The sequence below is a fragment of the Emys orbicularis genome, chromosome 15, assembly GCF_028017835.1.
Source record: "Emys orbicularis isolate rEmyOrb1 chromosome 15, rEmyOrb1.hap1, whole genome shotgun sequence".
NCBI classification, from domain to species: domain Eukaryota; kingdom Metazoa; phylum Chordata; order Testudines; family Emydidae; genus Emys; species Emys orbicularis.
Window position 1 is genome coordinate 9,983,906 of NC_088697.1, and position 18,411 is coordinate 10,002,316.

General features: G+C 45.2%; 1 protein-coding gene across 1 annotated transcript; it reads right to left on the minus strand.

Moving 5' to 3' along the window:
• Nucleotides 1–9,402: 9,402 nt before the first annotated feature.
• Nucleotides 9,403–17,486, minus strand: LOC135889550 (zinc finger protein OZF-like). Its single transcript, XM_065417411.1, has 6 exons — nt 17,472–17,486; nt 14,727–14,853; nt 11,455–11,568; nt 10,248–11,048; nt 9,744–10,163; nt 9,403–9,659 (listed from the first exon to the last, which is right to left on the minus strand). Exons 1-6 carry the CDS (start codon nt 17,484–17,486, stop codon nt 9,403–9,405), a joined length of 1,734 nt encoding a protein of 577 aa, XP_065273483.1.
• Nucleotides 17,487–18,411: the final 925 nt, after the last annotated feature.

An 18,411-nucleotide genomic window follows, 5' to 3' on the forward strand; every position in this document is an offset into this window, starting at 1 on the left:
CCAGGGAATGACTCTGCCACAGCCGAGCCGCTGCTCTGCTCCGGGGGCAAGGGGTGACCATTACAAACTACTGTATTCTGTGATTTACTTTCTAGAATCTAAAGTATATCTAAGTATAATCTAAAGTTCTCCTGTGAAATGCCGGCTGTGCAAACCCTTCCATGGCTGGAGCATGCTTGTGTTTTTATTTTAAGTACAAATAAATATGTATAACGAATTTAAAAGTATGTAATTAGTCATTTGATATGTCGGGTGGCGCCTTTTTTTATGTGTTCGCTCCCCCTGATGTTAGAACCTGGCTATGCCACTGATAAAAAAAGAGGCTTTTGCGGGAACACGGGGATGTTTTGCAGTTTAATTTTTTCAAAGGGAAACCTCCCCACTTTCCCTGTGCTGCTGCCCAGCTCAGACCCCACTGACACCCCTGTGATGAAGTGGGAATTTTCTGAATGTTTTGTGTGCATATTGTGTATACCTCAGTTTCCCCTATTTGTTGTATGATTATCTAGGTCAGAGGTCCAAAATGTGTGATGCACCCTGCCAGGGGGAATGGAGTAACATTCAGGGGGATGCAACTGGGCCTGGGCCAGCCCTCATGGGGCGTGGGGAGAAAGAGCCACCCAGCTCTGCTCTTGGCTCCAGCCCCAGCTGCTGGCCCTGGATGCAGACACCGCTCCTGGGGCTCCACTCCCAGTCCCACTCTGGGGGCTCCGCTCCTGGTCTTGGCCCCCACCCCCAGCTCTGGCCCCTGCCTCAGCCCCCTTACCCCTGTCTGCATCCCTTCCCCTGTAGCTGCGGTCCCACTCCCAACCATGACTCAGGGGGGGGGGGCATGAACAGGGGTAAGGGGCGATATGACCCTGACATGTTTTGGGACCACTGATCTAGGTGGTGGGACAAGGGTGTTTAATCTTGGCAGAGACCCCTAAAGGGCAGGTGTGACTGCTGTCTAGCTGCTTGGGCCCAGACAATGGCCAGACATTCTGTATCCTAGCAACTGATGGCTGGGGTGTACCTGCTGCAAGAAGCCAGCTGGCTGGGATGAGTTGGAGAACAAAGAAAGAGCTGGAAGCCAGGTTGCCAGGGAAACAGAACAAAGGACAGAAGAGGAGCAAAAGGGCATGACTGAGGTTGGGCTGTTGGAAGCAAGGAGTCTGCTGGTTTTGGGACTCGAGGGGAGAGCCCAGGCTCTGAGTTCTGAGTCTCCCCAAGATGGACGTTGCTGAATCTTCCTGCTGCCCGTGCTAACAAAGAACTTTCCCAGGCTGTATTCCAGACCACTAATAAACCTTCTGATTTACAACACTGGCTGAGTCACTGTGCCTCCCCTAGCACAGCCGCTGCTGCGGGACCCGGGTTGTGGGTTTGGCAGGGGAAATTTTTGCTTTTTATTATGCCACATGCAGGTTGTGGGGGGTGGCTGAGGAGATGGTATGTGCTTTTCAGCTTCCTGGGTATATTAGTAATCTCCCTGGAACCTGCATGGGCCATAGCAAAAACTCAGGTTCTTCTTCCAGAAGAGAGAAGAAGGGACGAGCTTTTGAATCTTTGCGGTGTGGCTTGGGATCTGCGGAGGGGAGATGTGGCTGCTGGGACCCCCGCCAGCCTGGGGTTCTTCCGCGCAGATTGTGGGAGGAGGGCTCGGGGCTCTGGCTGGATTGGGGAACCTCTGGCTTTGGGGATAGGGGGTCTCAGGGCTCCCATCATGGGGGGAGTCTCAGGCTGTGCGGGGGAGGTGGCAGGGCTTGGGTCAGAAGCGGGGACTGGGTCTCGGGGCTCCAGCCATGGGGGGCAGGGGGTCTCAGGTCTCCGGCCGTGGAGGGGGGCTTGGACAGCGAGGGGGCAGGTGGTCTTGGGGCTGCCACAATGGGGGGCGGAGCCTTGGGCTGCGAGAGGGGGTAAGGGGTCTCAGGGCTCTGTCCATGGGGGGGAAGAATGGGTAGAGCTGGGGGCTAGCCTCCCCAAAGTGGGGGTCCACCCGTTGCCCATGATGGTGACTGTGGAAGTTGGGGCTGCATGATTCCCCTTGAGGTGGGTGTAAGGCTTGCTGATGTGTCCGATTCAGGTGGACTCACTGCAGGAAGCTCCTGGCATGGAACGGGGTGCTGAAAGGTCCCAGGTCGGTCCCAGGAGGCGCTGAAGCCAAGGAGGCTTCCCCCAGTGAGAGCGTGCGCTGCGGGTGTCACACTGACAAGGCTCCTGCCTGGGTTTGACTCAGAGCTGTTCCAGAGCACTGAGTCTGTGTGCCTGTGACAGCCCCCTAGCATGTGACCTACAGGCTCCTCTCTGGCAAAGCTCCATGTAAATCAGATACAAACTCCCCACTTCTCCCAGTTAATCTCCCCCTTAGGGTGACCAGACAGCAAATGTGAAAAATCGGGACAGGGGGTGGGAGGTAATAGGAGCGTACATAAGAAAAAAGACCCCAAAATCCGGACTGTCCCTATAAAATCGGGACATCTGGTCACCCTACTCCCCCTGCATGGAACCCAGAGCAACTCCTGCCTCGCTGGGTCTCCTGACAGCCACAGCTGGCCAAGGAGCTGCCCAAGTTCTTCCCCTAGGTCCCTGTGCAGGGGCAGTTGGCAGTTCTGACCTCATGAGTATAGTGGTGACTATCCCGACCTGTCACGTGGGGGACTAGGGCTTGATTTCCTGAGGAGAAAGCTGGGATTTTGACACCAAGTGTATGTCTACAGTACAATTAAACCCCACAATTGTCCAAGGCCAGCTGACTTGGGCTTGCCAGGCTCGGGACCCAGGGGCTTGCTCAGGCTGGAGCCCGACCACTGGGATCCTCCCCGCTTGCTAGGTTCAGTGGCCTATATACTGGAGATGAGTTTGTAAATGGGGAATGTACACTGGGTGCTGCCACTGGACAGACACTGCCTAGCAGGAGACCCACCCAGTTAATGTGTTCTACTCTCAAAATATGTGATGAAAGAAAGTCATCCTGGGGCTCTGTATTTATCATCTCACAATGACTCCAGATTCAACTTGCTCAGATTAGAAAGATTTTTTTTTATTGCGAGCCTGGAAATAGCCTCTGGTGTGAAAGTCAGAGCTGGATTATTTTGAGCTCATGCACCCTTACCACAAATAAAGAAGTAAAGGAATGTACAAACCAATGAAGCCTTAACATGTTATTTGCATCCTCAAGCCTTGTCCCTGTGACAGGATCTCAAGGACAGACAGAAATGTTACCCAGTGTCAGGAGGAGAGAGAAAAGCACTTTCCATCGTGTATTTCCCCAGTCTGTCGTGCAAGGCAGCAGAGGTGCTTTAGAGCATTTTCTGTCACTGATTTTTTCATGTTGGCGTGGGAGGAAAGACTTAGACCTGCCAACTTTTTGAACCCATGAATGTAAAGTGACCAAGTGATGAGTTAACAATAATGCTGTTGCACAGGATTTGATTGGAACTAGAAAACAAAATGCCCTTAAAGTTGAACTCTTGGGGAATGGAATGATCTGGTTTATATTCAACCTTGGAAGGCAACAGATTGTTACATTGGTCAGAACAGCCTGGTTTGGTTTGTTTGTTTGGTTCATTGGTTGGTTGTTTTCCTTGATAAATTGCAGAGGGTTCAGAGAAGAGCCATAGGAATGATTAAAGGCTTGAGCAGGGAGAGAAGTTTAAAAACAAGCCCAACCTTTCCTGCTCCTGCCGGCTGTGACTGCTGAGGACATTTTCCTTCTCTACTCCCGGGTCTCTCTTCTGCCAGATTCTCAACAGGTGAGGCCGCCCTGCAGACTATGGCAGAGCAGTTTGGTAATAGGCTGCAGGACTCACCATGTAAGAATGTAGCTGCTGTAGCACCTTGACTGATCATGGGCTAAATCCTGCAGCCTTGGCAGCCCAGGATAACCTCCCACTGATGGCAATGGGAATTTAGTCTTTGTAACTATCTGCAGGTACCTGAGGTCTCAGATATGAATTAAACTGGGGGCAGACACAGCTTTATCCGAAGAAGTGAAGGATGTAAGTGAAAGAGCAAAGCTGGCCATCTGGGGAGCTGCTGCAGTCCCATAACCACAGCTGGAAGGGAGAAGAGGAAAAACTCCCTAAAGTGCTGGGAGCAGCACCGAGAAAAGGAAGTTTGTCAGTGAGATCAGTATCAATAAATATGAAATGAAGGAGTGCTCTCCTCTGTGATGACATGTTTGAATTGTGTTACTTTACTATGAGATGAAGCTTTAAAATATCCTGCTCTAATTTCAGGATGGGTCTGTAACCATAATCAGTCTCTGTAGAAGTGGGACTTTCAAAATTCCCAATGAATTTAAGGGGTGGGGTTCACGGTTGGTCACCTGAGGGCAGTGCAGTAGAGTTCAAACCGATGACCAGAGAGGCGAGAGCAGGGATTGTGGGACACCTCCCGGAGGCCAATCGCAGCACTGTAATCGACCAGGGTGTCTACACTGGCACCGCGGCGCTGTAGCCCCGGCGCTGGAAGCTGTACACCTCTCGTTGCGGTGGTTTTTTTACAGCGCTGCAACTGCACAGTTTCTGCGCAGTAAGTGGCTTGGCAGTGTGTACACCTCGGGAGTTACAGTGCAGAAAGCTGCTTTCCTGAGCAGAAACTTGCTAGTGTAGACAAGGCCCTAGATGGCTTACGTAAGAATGCAAAACTGGTCATACTGGGTCAGACCAATGGTCCATCTAGCCCAGCGTGCTGCCTGAGAGTGACCAGTGCGAGATGCATAAGAGGGAATGAACAAAACAGGCTTATTGGCCTGCAAGATGAGGGTTTTTCACCCTTACCTTTAACTTCATTGTTGTTGATCCCCATTTATCCTATCTTACCACAACTCCCCCGAGGTCTCTGGGCAAATCAGATGTGAACCACTCCTTTGATACAGACGTGTCCCAATCCAGCTGAATTGAGGCAGACTTTGGGCCAATGTCAGTTTGGAAAAGGCCCGCTTAACCCAGCAGGTTTCTCAAAGTATCTGTTGTTGTGAACCGCATGTAGTGTGGATGTGTGAACCCCAAAGATATCAAACATGAAAGAAACACAAGACCAGTTCTGAGGAGGTTTCCAGAGCCAGGCCTGAGGGTTAAACAGTTGTGCTCAAAAGGAAAAGGGGACTCAGCACCTACAAAAATAACTGGTTGCAAAAACAAAACAAAAATTAAATTAAAAAAACAAACCAAAAAAAAACAACAACCCAGAAAAGCTACCATCACACATCCATCACCATTTTAGATTTTGACATCTTCTGCCTGATGTGACATCTTTGCTTTGCAAACAAGAGACCTGGGGAACTCTGTGGCTGTTACCCTCTATCTGGGTAAAAGTTGACACATCTTATCTCGAGTACTTTTCTTCTTCACGGAAGATTTATTTTAAAATTTATCAAAATAAATTCCATTTGAAATAGTAATAAAATAATTACAGTCTACACTGGGTCTCTAGTCCCATAAATGCTATTTCTCTCACATATTCCCCCACTCTAATTCCTTTGGAGTGAGGTTTTAATTTCAGGATTGGCCACCATTTCCTAGATAGTAGGAGGGGGCAGGGAGAGAACTAGAAGAAAACCTGAATTATATTGTAACACTGAAAGTTATCACATAATCAACCTTTTAAGTTACACTAATTAACTTCATGTTTAATTTCATTGTTGCTGGTAACAACTTATTCAAAGATTACAAAATATAAACCTATAGGGCAGTTTTCTCTTAATTCCCATTTCCACCCAGTCAGCTTTGTGTGAAGTCACATTCTACAATAACCTAGGAGCCTTCCATTTCTGTGAGTTCATTTCTCCCTGGGTCTTCTCCCATAAGTGTGGGTGGAAGGGGGTCTCACACTATGTGGGAAGGTTGTATCATGAGAAAAACCACCTGTGCTCTATTTTCACACTTTCTAATCTTTCAAAGTAGCAGGAAGCGGGGAAATGATACAAATGCTTAAGACTCAAGAGCAAAACTAAGAGACCAAACCACAGAGTCAGGACTGAGCATTCATGTATCCTGCAGTCTGAACTTGGAATCTGATACATTCCCTCATTGGCTACCATCATTTGTCCAGCATGGAAGTGCTTCTTGTCCAACAAGGCAGCCAGATTGGAACCCATAGGCATGGAATGGCTCTGAAGGAATCAGCTGTTTCTCTCTGTGCTTCATCTAATTTTGGATCCAAATGGTAAAAGACAATTGTTCCCAATTTAATCATGGCATCCTTTAGGAGTGTGATCAATGCCACTTAACTAGGGAGCAGGGATCTAAAAATAGTTTACCTGGGCCACAGGTGACCATAGCGTCCATCTCTGGGGTGAAAATCAACCACCAGTACCTGCAATTTCTACCTGAGTTCTTGTCAAATCTTTGACCTTACTTGGAGTAATTTTACACTTATCTGGTGTAGAATTCTTCACCAACCACACAACATATCAGTAGCGATAGTGAGGTATAACTCCCCCGAATATGCCCTTTCATTTCTTGAATCTAGTGGGGGCACAGATTTAAATTAGGGACTAAATTCAGGTATGGCTTAGAATCCCTGTAAGACACCAAAAGTCAGGTAGCTATTAAAAATAGATATCTTTCTGCAGCTATATCACATTCAACACGGATTTCATTTTCTAAATATTTGCAGCATCTCCCAAGGGGTGAGCTGAACAGAAATGTCACTTCCATTTTTCCCATCTCTACCTAGATAGGGATTGCATTTCCCAAATAATAGGCAACATGAACCTGATTAGGAAGGAGATAGCTTCAGGAGCAACCTCCTGCAGGGCCTGGGCCACAACTGCTTTGGGAGCCAAATGTATGGGTATTTTACTTAGTTCCAAGTCATTTACTAGGGAATCCTGTTTCCAGACCTTTAGAAAAAAGATTGACCTAACCAATTGAAAAACAGGGGAATGGGACGGTGATGGGGAATAAGGGAATCCCTCTGACTTACCCTATCTTCTTCTGTTGTTACAGAGGGTGAAATGACATTTTTCCCTATTCCTGCTCTTTGTTATAGTTCAATATATTTTAAGTGAGGAAAATGGTAGTAAAAATATCTGCTCTTTAGCACAACCTCAAGCAACATCAGAACAACTGGGAATGAAACAATTTGTTCCCGAAGAGGGAACTTGATGACTAACAGTGACTTTGAAATGGGGGACCAGTATAACCGTAGGGTTTTTCATAGATTCAAGGACGGGAAGGGACCTCGAGAGGTCATCGAGTCCAGTCCCCTGCCCTCATGGCAGGACCAAATACTGTCTAGACCATCCCTGATAGACATTTATCTAACCTACTCTTAAATATCTCCAGAGATGGAGATTCCACAATCTTCCTAGGCAATTTATTCCAGTGTTTAACCACCCTGACAGTTAGGAACTTTTTCCTAATGTCCAACCTAAACCTCCCTTGCTGCAGTTTAAGCCCATTGCTTCTTGTTCTATCCTTAGGGGCTAAGATGAACAAGTTTTCTCCCTCCTCCTTATGACACCCTTTTAGATACCTGAAAACTGCTATCATATCCCCTCTCAGTCTTCTCTTTTCCAAACTAAACAAATCCAATTCTTTCAGTCTTCCTTCATAGGTCATGTTCTCAAGACCTTTAATCATTCTTGTTGCTCTTCTCTGGACCCTCTTCAATTCTCCACATCTTTCTTGAAGTGCGGTGCCCAGAACTGGACACAATACTCCAGTTGAGGCCTAACTAGCGCAGAGTAGAGCGGAAGAATGACTTCTCGTGTCTTGCTCACAACACACCTGTTAATGCATCCCAGAATCATGTTTGCTTTTTTTGCAACAGCATCACACTGTTGACTCATATTTAGCTTGTGGTCCACTATAACCCCTAGATCCCTTTCTGCCGTACTCCTTCCTAGACAGTCTCTTCCCATTCTGTATGTGTGAAACTGATTGTTCCTTCTTAAGTGGAGCACTTTGCATTTGTCTTTATTAAACTTCATCCTGTTTACCTCAGACCATTTCTCCAATTTGTCCAGATCATTTTGAATTATGACCCTATCCTCCAAAGCAGTTGCAATCCCTCCCAGTTTGGTATCGTCTGCAAACTTAATAAGCGTACTTTTTATGCCAATATCTAAGTAGTTGATGAAGATATTGAACAGAGCCAGTCCCAAAACAGACCCCTGCGGAACCCCACTTGTTATACCTTTCCAGCAGGATTGGGAATCATTTATAACTACTCTCTTGGGTACAGTTATCCAGCCAGTTATGCACCCACCTTATAGTAGCCCCATCTAAGTTGTATTTGCCTAGTTTATTGATAAGAATATCATGTGAGACCATATCAAATGCCTTATTAAAGTCTAGGTATACCACATCCACAGCTTCTCCCTTATCTACAAGACTCGTTATCCTATCAAAGAAAGCTATCAGATTTGTTTGACATGATTTGTTCTTTACAAATCCATGCTGGCTATTCCCTGTCACCTTTCCACCTTCCAAGTGTTTGCAGATGATTTCCTTAACCACTTGCTCCATTATCTTCCCTGGTACAGAAGTTAAACAAAATGGTCTGTAGTTTCCTGGGTTGTTTTTATTTCCCTTTTTATAGATGGGCACTATACTTGCCCTTTTCCAGTCTTCTGGAATCTCTCCTGTCTCCCATGATTTTCCAAAGATAATAGCTAGAGGCTCAGATACCTCCTCCATTAGCTCCTTGAGTATTCTAAGATGCATTTAATGAGGCCCTGGTGACTTGCAGGCATCTAACTTTTCTAATTGATTTTTAACTTGTTCTTTTTTTATTTTATCTTCTAAACCTACATCCTTCCCATTAGCATGTTTGTTAAGACTAGGAAAAGTGATGGAGTTTAGGTAAGGTCAAGGGGAAAGCTAATGCCAACCACGGCACCTGGGCTGCATCTGCACTACAACTAGAATTGTCTTTTTACACCAAGATCACTAACTTGAGCAGCCAACGCCATGTACAGTCCTAGTGGATGTAAGGGACAGGTAGTTTTTGCCTCAGTGTAGCTTGTTGGGATCAAACCTCTCTCCCCCACCTGGAACTGATGAACATTCCTGGCTGGTGGGACACACACTCCTTCAACTCAAAAAGGAGTTGATAGAAAAGATCACAGGATTGACCCCAAAGAAGGGTGAGCTGCAAAAGGCAGAAGCAGGCAACTCATCTGGGGGAGCTGAGACACCACGGTGAAGATGGTGCAAAGATCTCTATGAAGGAATTAACAAATGTGATTTTTTCTTAAAAAAAAATCTTTCGCCAGCCCTAGTCAAGGCATTTGTTATAGTTCTCTCTCATGTGGATTTTCTAATGTGTAATAAGGGTTGAGCTCTGAATGAAGTGTTTCCCACCCTCAGAGTATGTGTAGGGCATCTCTCCACTGTGGATTCTCTGATGTGCAGTAAGGGCTGAGCTATATCCAAAGCATTTCCTGAACTTAGAGCATGTGTAGGGTGTCTATCCAGTGTGGATTCTCCTATGTCTGATAAGGTGTGAGCTCCGCTTGAAGCGTTTCCCACACTCAGAGCATCCATAAGGTTTCTCACCAGTGTGGATTCTCTGATGTGCGATAAGGTGTGAGCTCTGATTGAAGCTTTTCCCGCACTCAGCGCAGGAGTAGGGTTTCTCTCCTGTGTGGATTCTACGATGTGCGATAAGGGTTGAGCTCTGATTGAAGCTTTTCCCACAGTCAGAGCATGTGTAGGCTCTCTCTCCTGTGTGCATTTTCTGAGGTCTAATAAGGCTTGAGCTCTGATTGAAACTTTTCCCAGACTCAGAGCATCCATAAGGTTTCTCACCTATGTGGATTCTCTGATGTGTGATAAGGGTAGAGCTCTGACTGAAGCCTTTCCCACACTCTGAGCACGTGTAGGGTGTTTCTCCTGTGTGGATTCTCTGATGTGTGATAAGGTTTGAGCTCTGATTGAAGCTTTTCCCACACGCTGAGCACGTGTAGGGTGTTTCTCCTGTGTGGATTTTCTGATGTCTAATAAGGTTTGAGCTTCGATTGAAGCGTTTCCCACACTCAGAGCATCCATAAAGTTTCTCAACCATGTGGATTCTCTGATGTGTGATAAGGTGTGAACTCCAATTGAAGCATTTCCCGCACTCAGAGCATCTATAAGGTTTCTCATCAGTGTGGATTCTCTGATGTGTGATCAGGGCAGAGCTCTGATTAAAGCTTTTCCCACACTCAGAGCATGTGTAGGGCTTCTCTCCTGTGTGGATTCTACGATGCGTGATAAGGTTTGAGTGCAGACTAAAGTGTTTCCCACACTCAGAGCATCCATAAGGTTTCTCACCCGTGTGGATTCTCTTATGTGTGATAAGGTTTGAGCTCTGATTGAAGCTTTTCCCACACACTGAGCACGTGTAGGGTGTTTCTCCTGTGTGGATTTTCTGATGTCTAATAAGGTTTGAGCTTCGACTGAAGCGTTTCCCACACTCAGAGCATCCATAAAGTTTCTCAACCATGTGGATTCTCTGATGTGTGATAAGGTGTGAACTCCAATTGAAGCATTTCCCGCACTCAGAGCATCTATAAGGTTTCTCACCTGTGTGGATTCTTCGATGTGTGATAAGGTTTGAGCTCTGATTGAAGCTTTTCCCACACTCAGAGCATGTGTAGGGCTTCTCTCCTGTGTGGATTCTACGATGCGTGATAAGGTTTGAGTGCAGACTAAAGTGTTTCCCACACTCAGAGCATCCATAAGGTTTCTCACCCGTGTGGATTCTCTTATGTGTGATAAGGTGTGAGCTTCGATTGAAGCGTTTCCCACACTCAGCGCATCCATAAGTTTTCTCAACCATGTGGATTCTCTGATGTGTGATAAGGGCAGAGCTCTGATTGAAGCTTTTCCCGCACTCATGGCATGTGTAGCGTGTCTCTTCCAAGTTGATTCTCTCGTGTGTAATAAGGTCTGAGTGGCTACCAAAGTTTTCCTGTGGCCTCTCCTGAGTCTCAGAGGCTTTTGCTTTTTCTGGGAGTGCACAACTCCCAGAATCGTTCCCTTTGGATCTTCCTGATAACGTCCCATGGGATTCTATTTGCTCAGCATCTTCCTGCTGGGGTTTCTCCTCATTCTCACTCACCATCCCAACACCTGATGGGAGACAGAGAGAATCCAGACACAGGTCACTCTCTGTGCCGGGGAGAAAGGAAATCTCAGAGAGGGGAATGGAAAAAGGGATGAACAAACCAAAATATGTGTGGGAGAGCCCAAACCTATCAGGAGCTGATTTTCCCCAAACCCTTCCCCAGAAGAGAGAGGAAGGGATCAGTTTTGGTCCGCATCTCACCATAACTCTGAGGGCAAAGCGAGATTGGGAGGGACCTGCAGCCAGTTGTCAGTCAGGATAGGTGGGAAGCCATGAGTGACATCTGCCTAATGATTCCACATCTGCAGGGAACAATCCTGAACTTGGAGAGCTCACAAGGTCTTTGTAGGGCATCCCAAATATTTCTTGTATTCACAGAGAGTTTTTGAGTTGGTTTAACCAATTCCTCACCTGTGCAGGCAGCTCTCGGGAGCACTTTTTTCTCAGAGTCGTGGAAGTCTGGGACCCACGGCTCTTCCCCTCGTTCCAGCTGCGAGATCACATCAGGTTTGGAAACTGGAAAGCCTGCTCAAGGCAAAGAAAACAAGGAAGGTCTAAGGAGAGAATCCCAGGTTAGATATTTTGCACCCTCATTTTGACAGACTAACGAGTAACCACAAACAGGTGCAATACGCCACAGGACTCTGAAAGAAGGAAGTTTGGGGCGAGCTTTAGCAATTAGGTTGCTATGCAGTATCTCAGCAGTTGGACGCATTCATAGATTGGAATTATTAATAAATAAGTGATGTAAACCATGAGCATTAATGCTTAATGCTTAATTATGGACTTCCCAAAGGCTACATATGGGTTGGGGCAGCTATTGACATTATTGTAATCAGAGTAAAGGAGCAGATATGGTATATAGCCATCCTATTACCATAAGGAAGTGGATAAAATACATAAGAACATAAGAAAGGCCGTACCGGGTCAGACCAAAGGTCCATCTAGCCCAGTATCCTGTCTTTTTAATGATTCCTAACATCCTGTTTGCTTTTTTGACCGCCTCTGCACACTGCGTGGACATTTTCAGAGAACTATCCACGATGACTCCAAGATCTTTTTCCTGACTTGAAGCTAAATTAGCCCCCATCATATTATATGTATAGTTGGGGTTATTTTTTCCAATGTGCATTACTTTACATTTATCCACATTAAATTTCATTTGCCATTTTGTTGCCCAATCACTTAGTTTTGTGAGATCTTTTTGAAGTTCTTCACAGTCTGCTTTGGACTTAACTATCTTTAGCAGTTTAGTATCATCTGCAAACTTTGCCACCTCACTGTTTACCCCTTTCTCCAGATCATTTATGAATACGTTGAATAGGATCGGACCGAGGACTGACCCTTGGGGAACACCACTAGTTACCCCTCTCCATTCTGAGAATTTACCATTAATTCCTACCCTTTGTTCCCTGTCTTTTAACCAGTTCTCAATCCATGAAAGGACCTTCCCTTTTATCCCATGGCAGCTTAATTTACATAAGAGCCTTTGGTGAGGGACCTTGTCAAAGGCTTTCTGGAAATCTAAGTACACTATGTCCACTGGATCCCCCTTGTCCACATGTTTGTTGACCCCTTCAAAGAATTCTAATAGATTAGTAAGACACGATTTCCCTTTACAGAAACCATGTTGACTATTGCTCAACAGTTTATGTTTTTCTATGTGTCGGACAATTTTATTCTTAACTATTGTTTCGACTAATTTGCCCGGTACAGACGTTAGACTTACCGGTCTGTAATTGCTGGGATCACCTCTAGAGCCCTTTTTAAATATTGGCGTTACATTAGCTAACTTCCAGTCATTGGGTACAGAAGCCGATTTAAAGGACAGGTTACAAACCTTAGTTAACAGTTCCGCAACTTCACTTTTGAGTTCTTTCAGAACTCTTGGGTGAATGCCATCTGGTCCCGGTGACTTGTTAATGTTGAGTTTATCAATTAATTCCAAAACCGCCTCTCGTGACACTTCAATCCGTGACAGTTTCTCAGATTTGTCACCTACAAAAGCCAGCTCAGGTTTGGGAATCTCCCTAACATCCTCAGCCGTGAAGACTGAAGCAAAGAATCCCTTTAGTTTCTCCGCAATGACTTTATTGTCTTTAAGCGCTCCTTTTGTATCTCGATCATCAAGAGGCCCCACTGGTTGTTTAGCAGGCTTCCTGCTTCTGATGTACTTAAAAAACATTTTGTTATTACCTTTGGAGTTTTTGGCTAGCCGTTCTTCAAACTCCTCTTTGGCTTTTCTTATTACATTCTTGCACTTAATTTGGCAGCGTTTATGCTCCTTTCTATTTGCCTCACTAGGATTTGACTTCCACTTTTTAAAGGAAGTCTTTTTATCTCTCACTGTTTCTTTTACATGGTTGTTAAGCCACAGTGGCTCTTTTTTAGTTCTTTTACTCTCTCCTAGTTACCCTTTTTTCATTTTGTTGGGTCCCCGAGACAGTTTAAACTGAATGAGGGCCTCCCTTATGATGGTCTCCCTTGCCCCTCGATCTTTGTTTCCAATGGTGTCCATAACTTGTAAGTATGCATAAGGCAAGACCCTCTTTACTATACTTACCTTAGTCTAATCATTATGTGTATTGATCCTTGCCTATGATTTCAATTATAACTGTCTGTATTAAATCAAGTTTCTGTGTGTTTTACCAAATTCCATCTTCTCAATTAACTTTGAGTAGCCATGTACAAGGGCAAGTTGTACCCCAATCTGTAATCTTAGAGGTGTAAAAAGTGCCCATTTGTGCCTGGGTAGTGGCCCTGCTGTGGGAGGGAGGAATGCAGCAAGGACTCAGGAATGGTGGCCAGGGACGCTGTGCATAGAGATGGGGAGGTTATATGGGGAGGGGGGTAATGAGTGAGAGAGGGAGGTCAAGAGTTAAAATAATAATATTTGGGGGGGGGGAATGTATAATGAAGTGAAACGGAACAGAAATAAAACTGGAGTGTAGGCTGTAAATCAGCAAGACTTGGGTAGGGATTTGGGGTTAAAGGTCTGGGATCTCCCACAGCTCTAGATCCCCAACCTCTCCTACCTCCCACTGACCCACCCAGCCCACTACCTGGGTGCCCTTCCTCCACACTCCCCTTCCCTTCCCTTCTTCCCATTACTCTCAGCTGGCACCACCTCCCGGTACCTTGGGAGCTTCTTGTGTTCCCTCCTCGTCTCTCACAACCTCATCCCTCCCTGCTGCTTCTTAGCTCTAACCCTGCACACACCCTCCCCATGTCCTGGCACCCCAGAATTATCTACTTCCCCACTTCTCCTCCCCTCCCACGGCTCTGTTCTTCCTTCACCCATGGAGAATGGCAATATTATGCGCTCTCCTATCAAAAGAGGAGCTCACCTGACTGTCACACAAGCCATGCATGAGTCATACACCTATTTACTCAGTTAAGTATTCTACAGGCGGCATATTTTCCTCTTAAAATGAGGAAAAGGCATGAAAGCTCTAGTTATTAATGTAGCCAATAAGGATACATTAAATGCAATTTTTAAATGACTGATGGCACCAAAAAGTAACATGTCTAAAAATTATACTAGTGGGTGGGAGATAAGGCAAAAAACAGGGGGCAAGGAAAGCTGCAAAACTTGTATGACGAATAAAGATATAAAGTTATTACTACTCAGGTTCTTTAGAAACCCCACAGCTTCTAATAACCGAGGGGACAGGACTCCTTACCCAGCAAGACCACTGTCTCATAGTTCTCCTGCATGACGTCTCTGTAGAGGGCTCTCTGAGTGGGGTCCAGCAGAGCCCCCTCTTCCCTGGTGAAATACACAGCCACCTCCTCGAAAGTCACTGGCCCCTGAAAGACCAAGAGTCCAACACTCAGTACCTGCTGCCCCACTCACAACCCCATTATTCATGGAACAGCAGCACCAGGTAAATGGAAGCTCCGGGAGGCACATGTTAACAGAGTCCCACCCCACCTTCCTTAGAGCAGCCAGGAGGCATCAGAGGGTAGAAAGAGAACCTTTGTGTCTCCCAGCTGACAGACGGAGGCAGGGTCTTCACATTTTTCACATACCTACTAGCCAGGGCTTGATATAGGAGATGGGGCTGTCTCTGGACCCTGCTGGTGGCTCCCTGGTAGGAATCCCAACACTCTCCATATAAAATATATGGAAGAAAGGGGAAGTCAATAGTAAAGAATATAAGTTAGAAGGTCAGAATTGTAGAAAATTGGTAAGGGAAACTATCAGAAATCAATGATCAATCAATGAAAATAAGAAGGAAGTTTTTAAAAAGTATATTAAGTACAAAATTAATCCTAACAATGGTAGTGGTAAATTACTAGATGGAAATGGCAGAATTATCAAAAATAATGCAGAAGAGGTCAAAGTGTTAAATAAATATTTCTCTCCTGGATTTGGAGAAAAACAGACGCTGTAAGTCATATCATAAGATGTTGACACTGACAGTCTTTCTATTCCAACAGTAACTCACGAGGACTTTAAACAGCAGCTATTCAAGTTAGAGGTGTTTAAATCAGCAGGTCCAGATAACAAGAGTTTTGAAAGACCCGGTGGAGGAGCAGGGTGGATTGTTAATGTTGATTTTAATTCGGACTTGGAACACTGGGGAAATTCCATAAGACTGGAATAAAGCTAATGCTGTGCCAATATTTAAAAACTTTAAAAGAGATGACGCAGCTAATTACAAGAGTGTTAGTCTGAAATCGATACTGGGCAAGAGAATGGAGCAACCGATACTGGATTTCATTAATAAAAAATTAAAGGAGGGTAATATAATTAGTACACATTAAAAAGGTTTAGACACAATAGATCCTATCAAACTAACTGGATATCCTTATTGGATGAGATCAAAAGTTTGGTTGCAGCTAATAGTACTGATGTAATATACCTAGACTTCTGTAAGGCATATGAGTTGGTTCAGCACAATATTTTGACTAGAAAGATACAAAATACACACGGCATACATTAAATAGATTAAAAACTGGGATTTTAAATAGGGAACCATGGTCGAGTTGATTGCTTTCTAGCGGGTTTCTGCAAGGATTGGTTCTTGGCCCTGTGCTATTTAACATTCTTATCAATGACCTAGAAGAAAATATAAAATCATCACTGATAAAGTTTGCAGTTGCCACAAAGATTGGGGGTGGTGCTAACTATTGAAGTGTCAGTAGATTCAGGTTCCAGCACTGGGAGTCTGGGAAGTTTTCCCAGTCCTGGCTGGAGGCTTATTCCCTGTTCCACAAAGAGGGGAAGTTCCATTCCCAACTCCTGTGCCTTGAAATTAGGACCTATCTGACACTACACCCCATATTCAGCATGGTGGTAGGATTATAATATGATTAGGACATAATTATAAGGCATTTTGTACAAGATGAGTCATGTGTGGTGTCACTGGAAAAGTTATGATTTGCTGAATATGATTATCCTACCTGTGTGCATGGATTATGTTTGTATCTGAAGTTATGGATATTAACTCTGTATCTGTATTTCAAATGTGTTTACTCTGGGTAACACAAACAACGAGCCTTTCAGAAACAACAATGAAGAAGCCAGACAGTGCTGATAGCTCATCAACAAAGACAATGGGCCATGGAAGAGCTTAGCCTTCCTGTGAATGTTTCAGCCAACCTATGAGTCATGGCTACTATGACTCAACAGGGCACTCTAGGGCATGTGACCAGACCACATGGCAATGAACTTCATTTTGGTACCTCTATTTTTCCACAAACTGGACTGGGAACTGAGTTTGGAACAAAGGGTTCTTGATATATGGAAAAGCTACATAAGGTGGGGTGTGACATCATCTCTTGGCCTCATTCCCCAGACAAGAGAACTCCTGGAAGCACCTGAGGAACAAAGACTGAACTGGGGGAAGTGTTGGTCCCAGGGTAAAGAGATTTCTAGCTTGTATATGGAAACTTGGTGGACTGCTTCTATCATCAGTCAGGGTGAGAAACTGCTAATTCAAATTCTATCCATCTAGTATGTTAGGCTTGGTTTGAGTTTTTGGTTATTTGCTAAGTAATCTGCTTTGATCTGTTTGCTACCACTTATTGCTGGGAAATTGGCTGTTGTCTTCTATCTGTCCTTGAGTGGCTTAGGTAAAGCACTCAGGTAGCTTAGTTGGATGCATAGCACCACCTGCTGTCCTGTTGGATGATAACAAGGCTAAATCTCCAGCAAAGCAGTGTGAAAAGGGCCAGCCCAGCTTGAGGGTTAGAGGGCACAGCAGTTCCCAGAAATCCCCCAGACTGCACCCCCAGGTGACAACCCATCACACCCTAGGTTACACAAGTCTCAGCAGGTTTGTCACATCCTGTCCCCTCCCTTTCTCCACCCTACATAGTTCCTGCCTCCCACCACTTCTAGCAGCTCCCACCCTCCTATGCATTTACTGCTCCTCTCCCTCCAAGCAGAACCCACCACCAGCTCCCAGATAATCCCTTACCTGAGCCAGCTCCATTGCAGCCATTTCCTTCCCCCTGGGAGGATGGGATGATCTGGAGCAAAACGTGGACGTTAATCTGTAGCCTGCCAGGGCAAGAAGGGCAATGTGAGAGAATGCAGACGGGGTTTTTGTCCATTCCACATGTTGATTCCCCCCTGGATTTTTCCCTGCTAATGGACATTCTAGGTTCCGCCACACTGTGAAGCACAGAGTGACCTTATTCCAGTACAGGCCTAGCCCCCTCCCACCAGGGTGTAACCCTATGAGACATGGTGAAACCCTCCCAGTAACAGAGTCTCTCTGTTACACTTATCAAGTTTGCGGGCGATACCAAGCTGGGAGGGGTTGCAAGTACTTTGGAGGATAGAACTGAAATTCAAAATGATCTGGACAAACTGGAGAAATGGTCTGAAGTCAATAGGATGAAATTCAATAAGGACAAATCCAAAGTACTTCATTTAGGAAGAAACAATCAGTTGCACACATACAAAACAGGAAATGACTGCCTAGGAAGGAGTGCTGTGGAAAGGGATCTGGGGGTCATAGTGGATCACAAGCTAAATATGAGTCAACAGTGTTACACTGTTGCAAAAAAAGCAAGTATCATTTTGGGATGTATTAGCAGGAGTATTGTAAGCAAGACTCAAGAAGTAATTCTTCCGCTCTACTCTGCGCTGATTAGGTCTCAACTGGAGTAGTGTGTCCAGTTCTGGGCACCGCATTTCAGGAAAGATGTGGACAAATTGGAGGAAGTTCAAAGAGCAACAAAAATTATTAAAGGTCTAGAAAACATGACCTATGAGGGAAGATTGAAAAAACTGAGTTTGTTTAGTCTGGAGAAGACTCAGAGGGGACATGATCACAGTTTTCAAGTACATAAAAGGTTGTTACAAAGATGCCGGAGAAAAATTGTTCTTCTTAACCTCTGAAGATAGGACAA

Bases quoted from the DNA above. Each gene is read 5' to 3' on its own strand.
- LOC135889550 (XM_065417411.1), bottom strand. The intron at 11,049-11,454 runs GTGAGGAATTGG...GTCTCCCATCAG, and splicing joins CCCGAGAGCTGCCTGCACAG to GTGTTGGGATGGTGAGTGAG. The intron at 9,660-9,743 runs GTGAGAAACCTT...AAATGCACACAG, and splicing joins ACATCAGAGAATCCACATAG to GAGAGAGAGCCTACACATGC.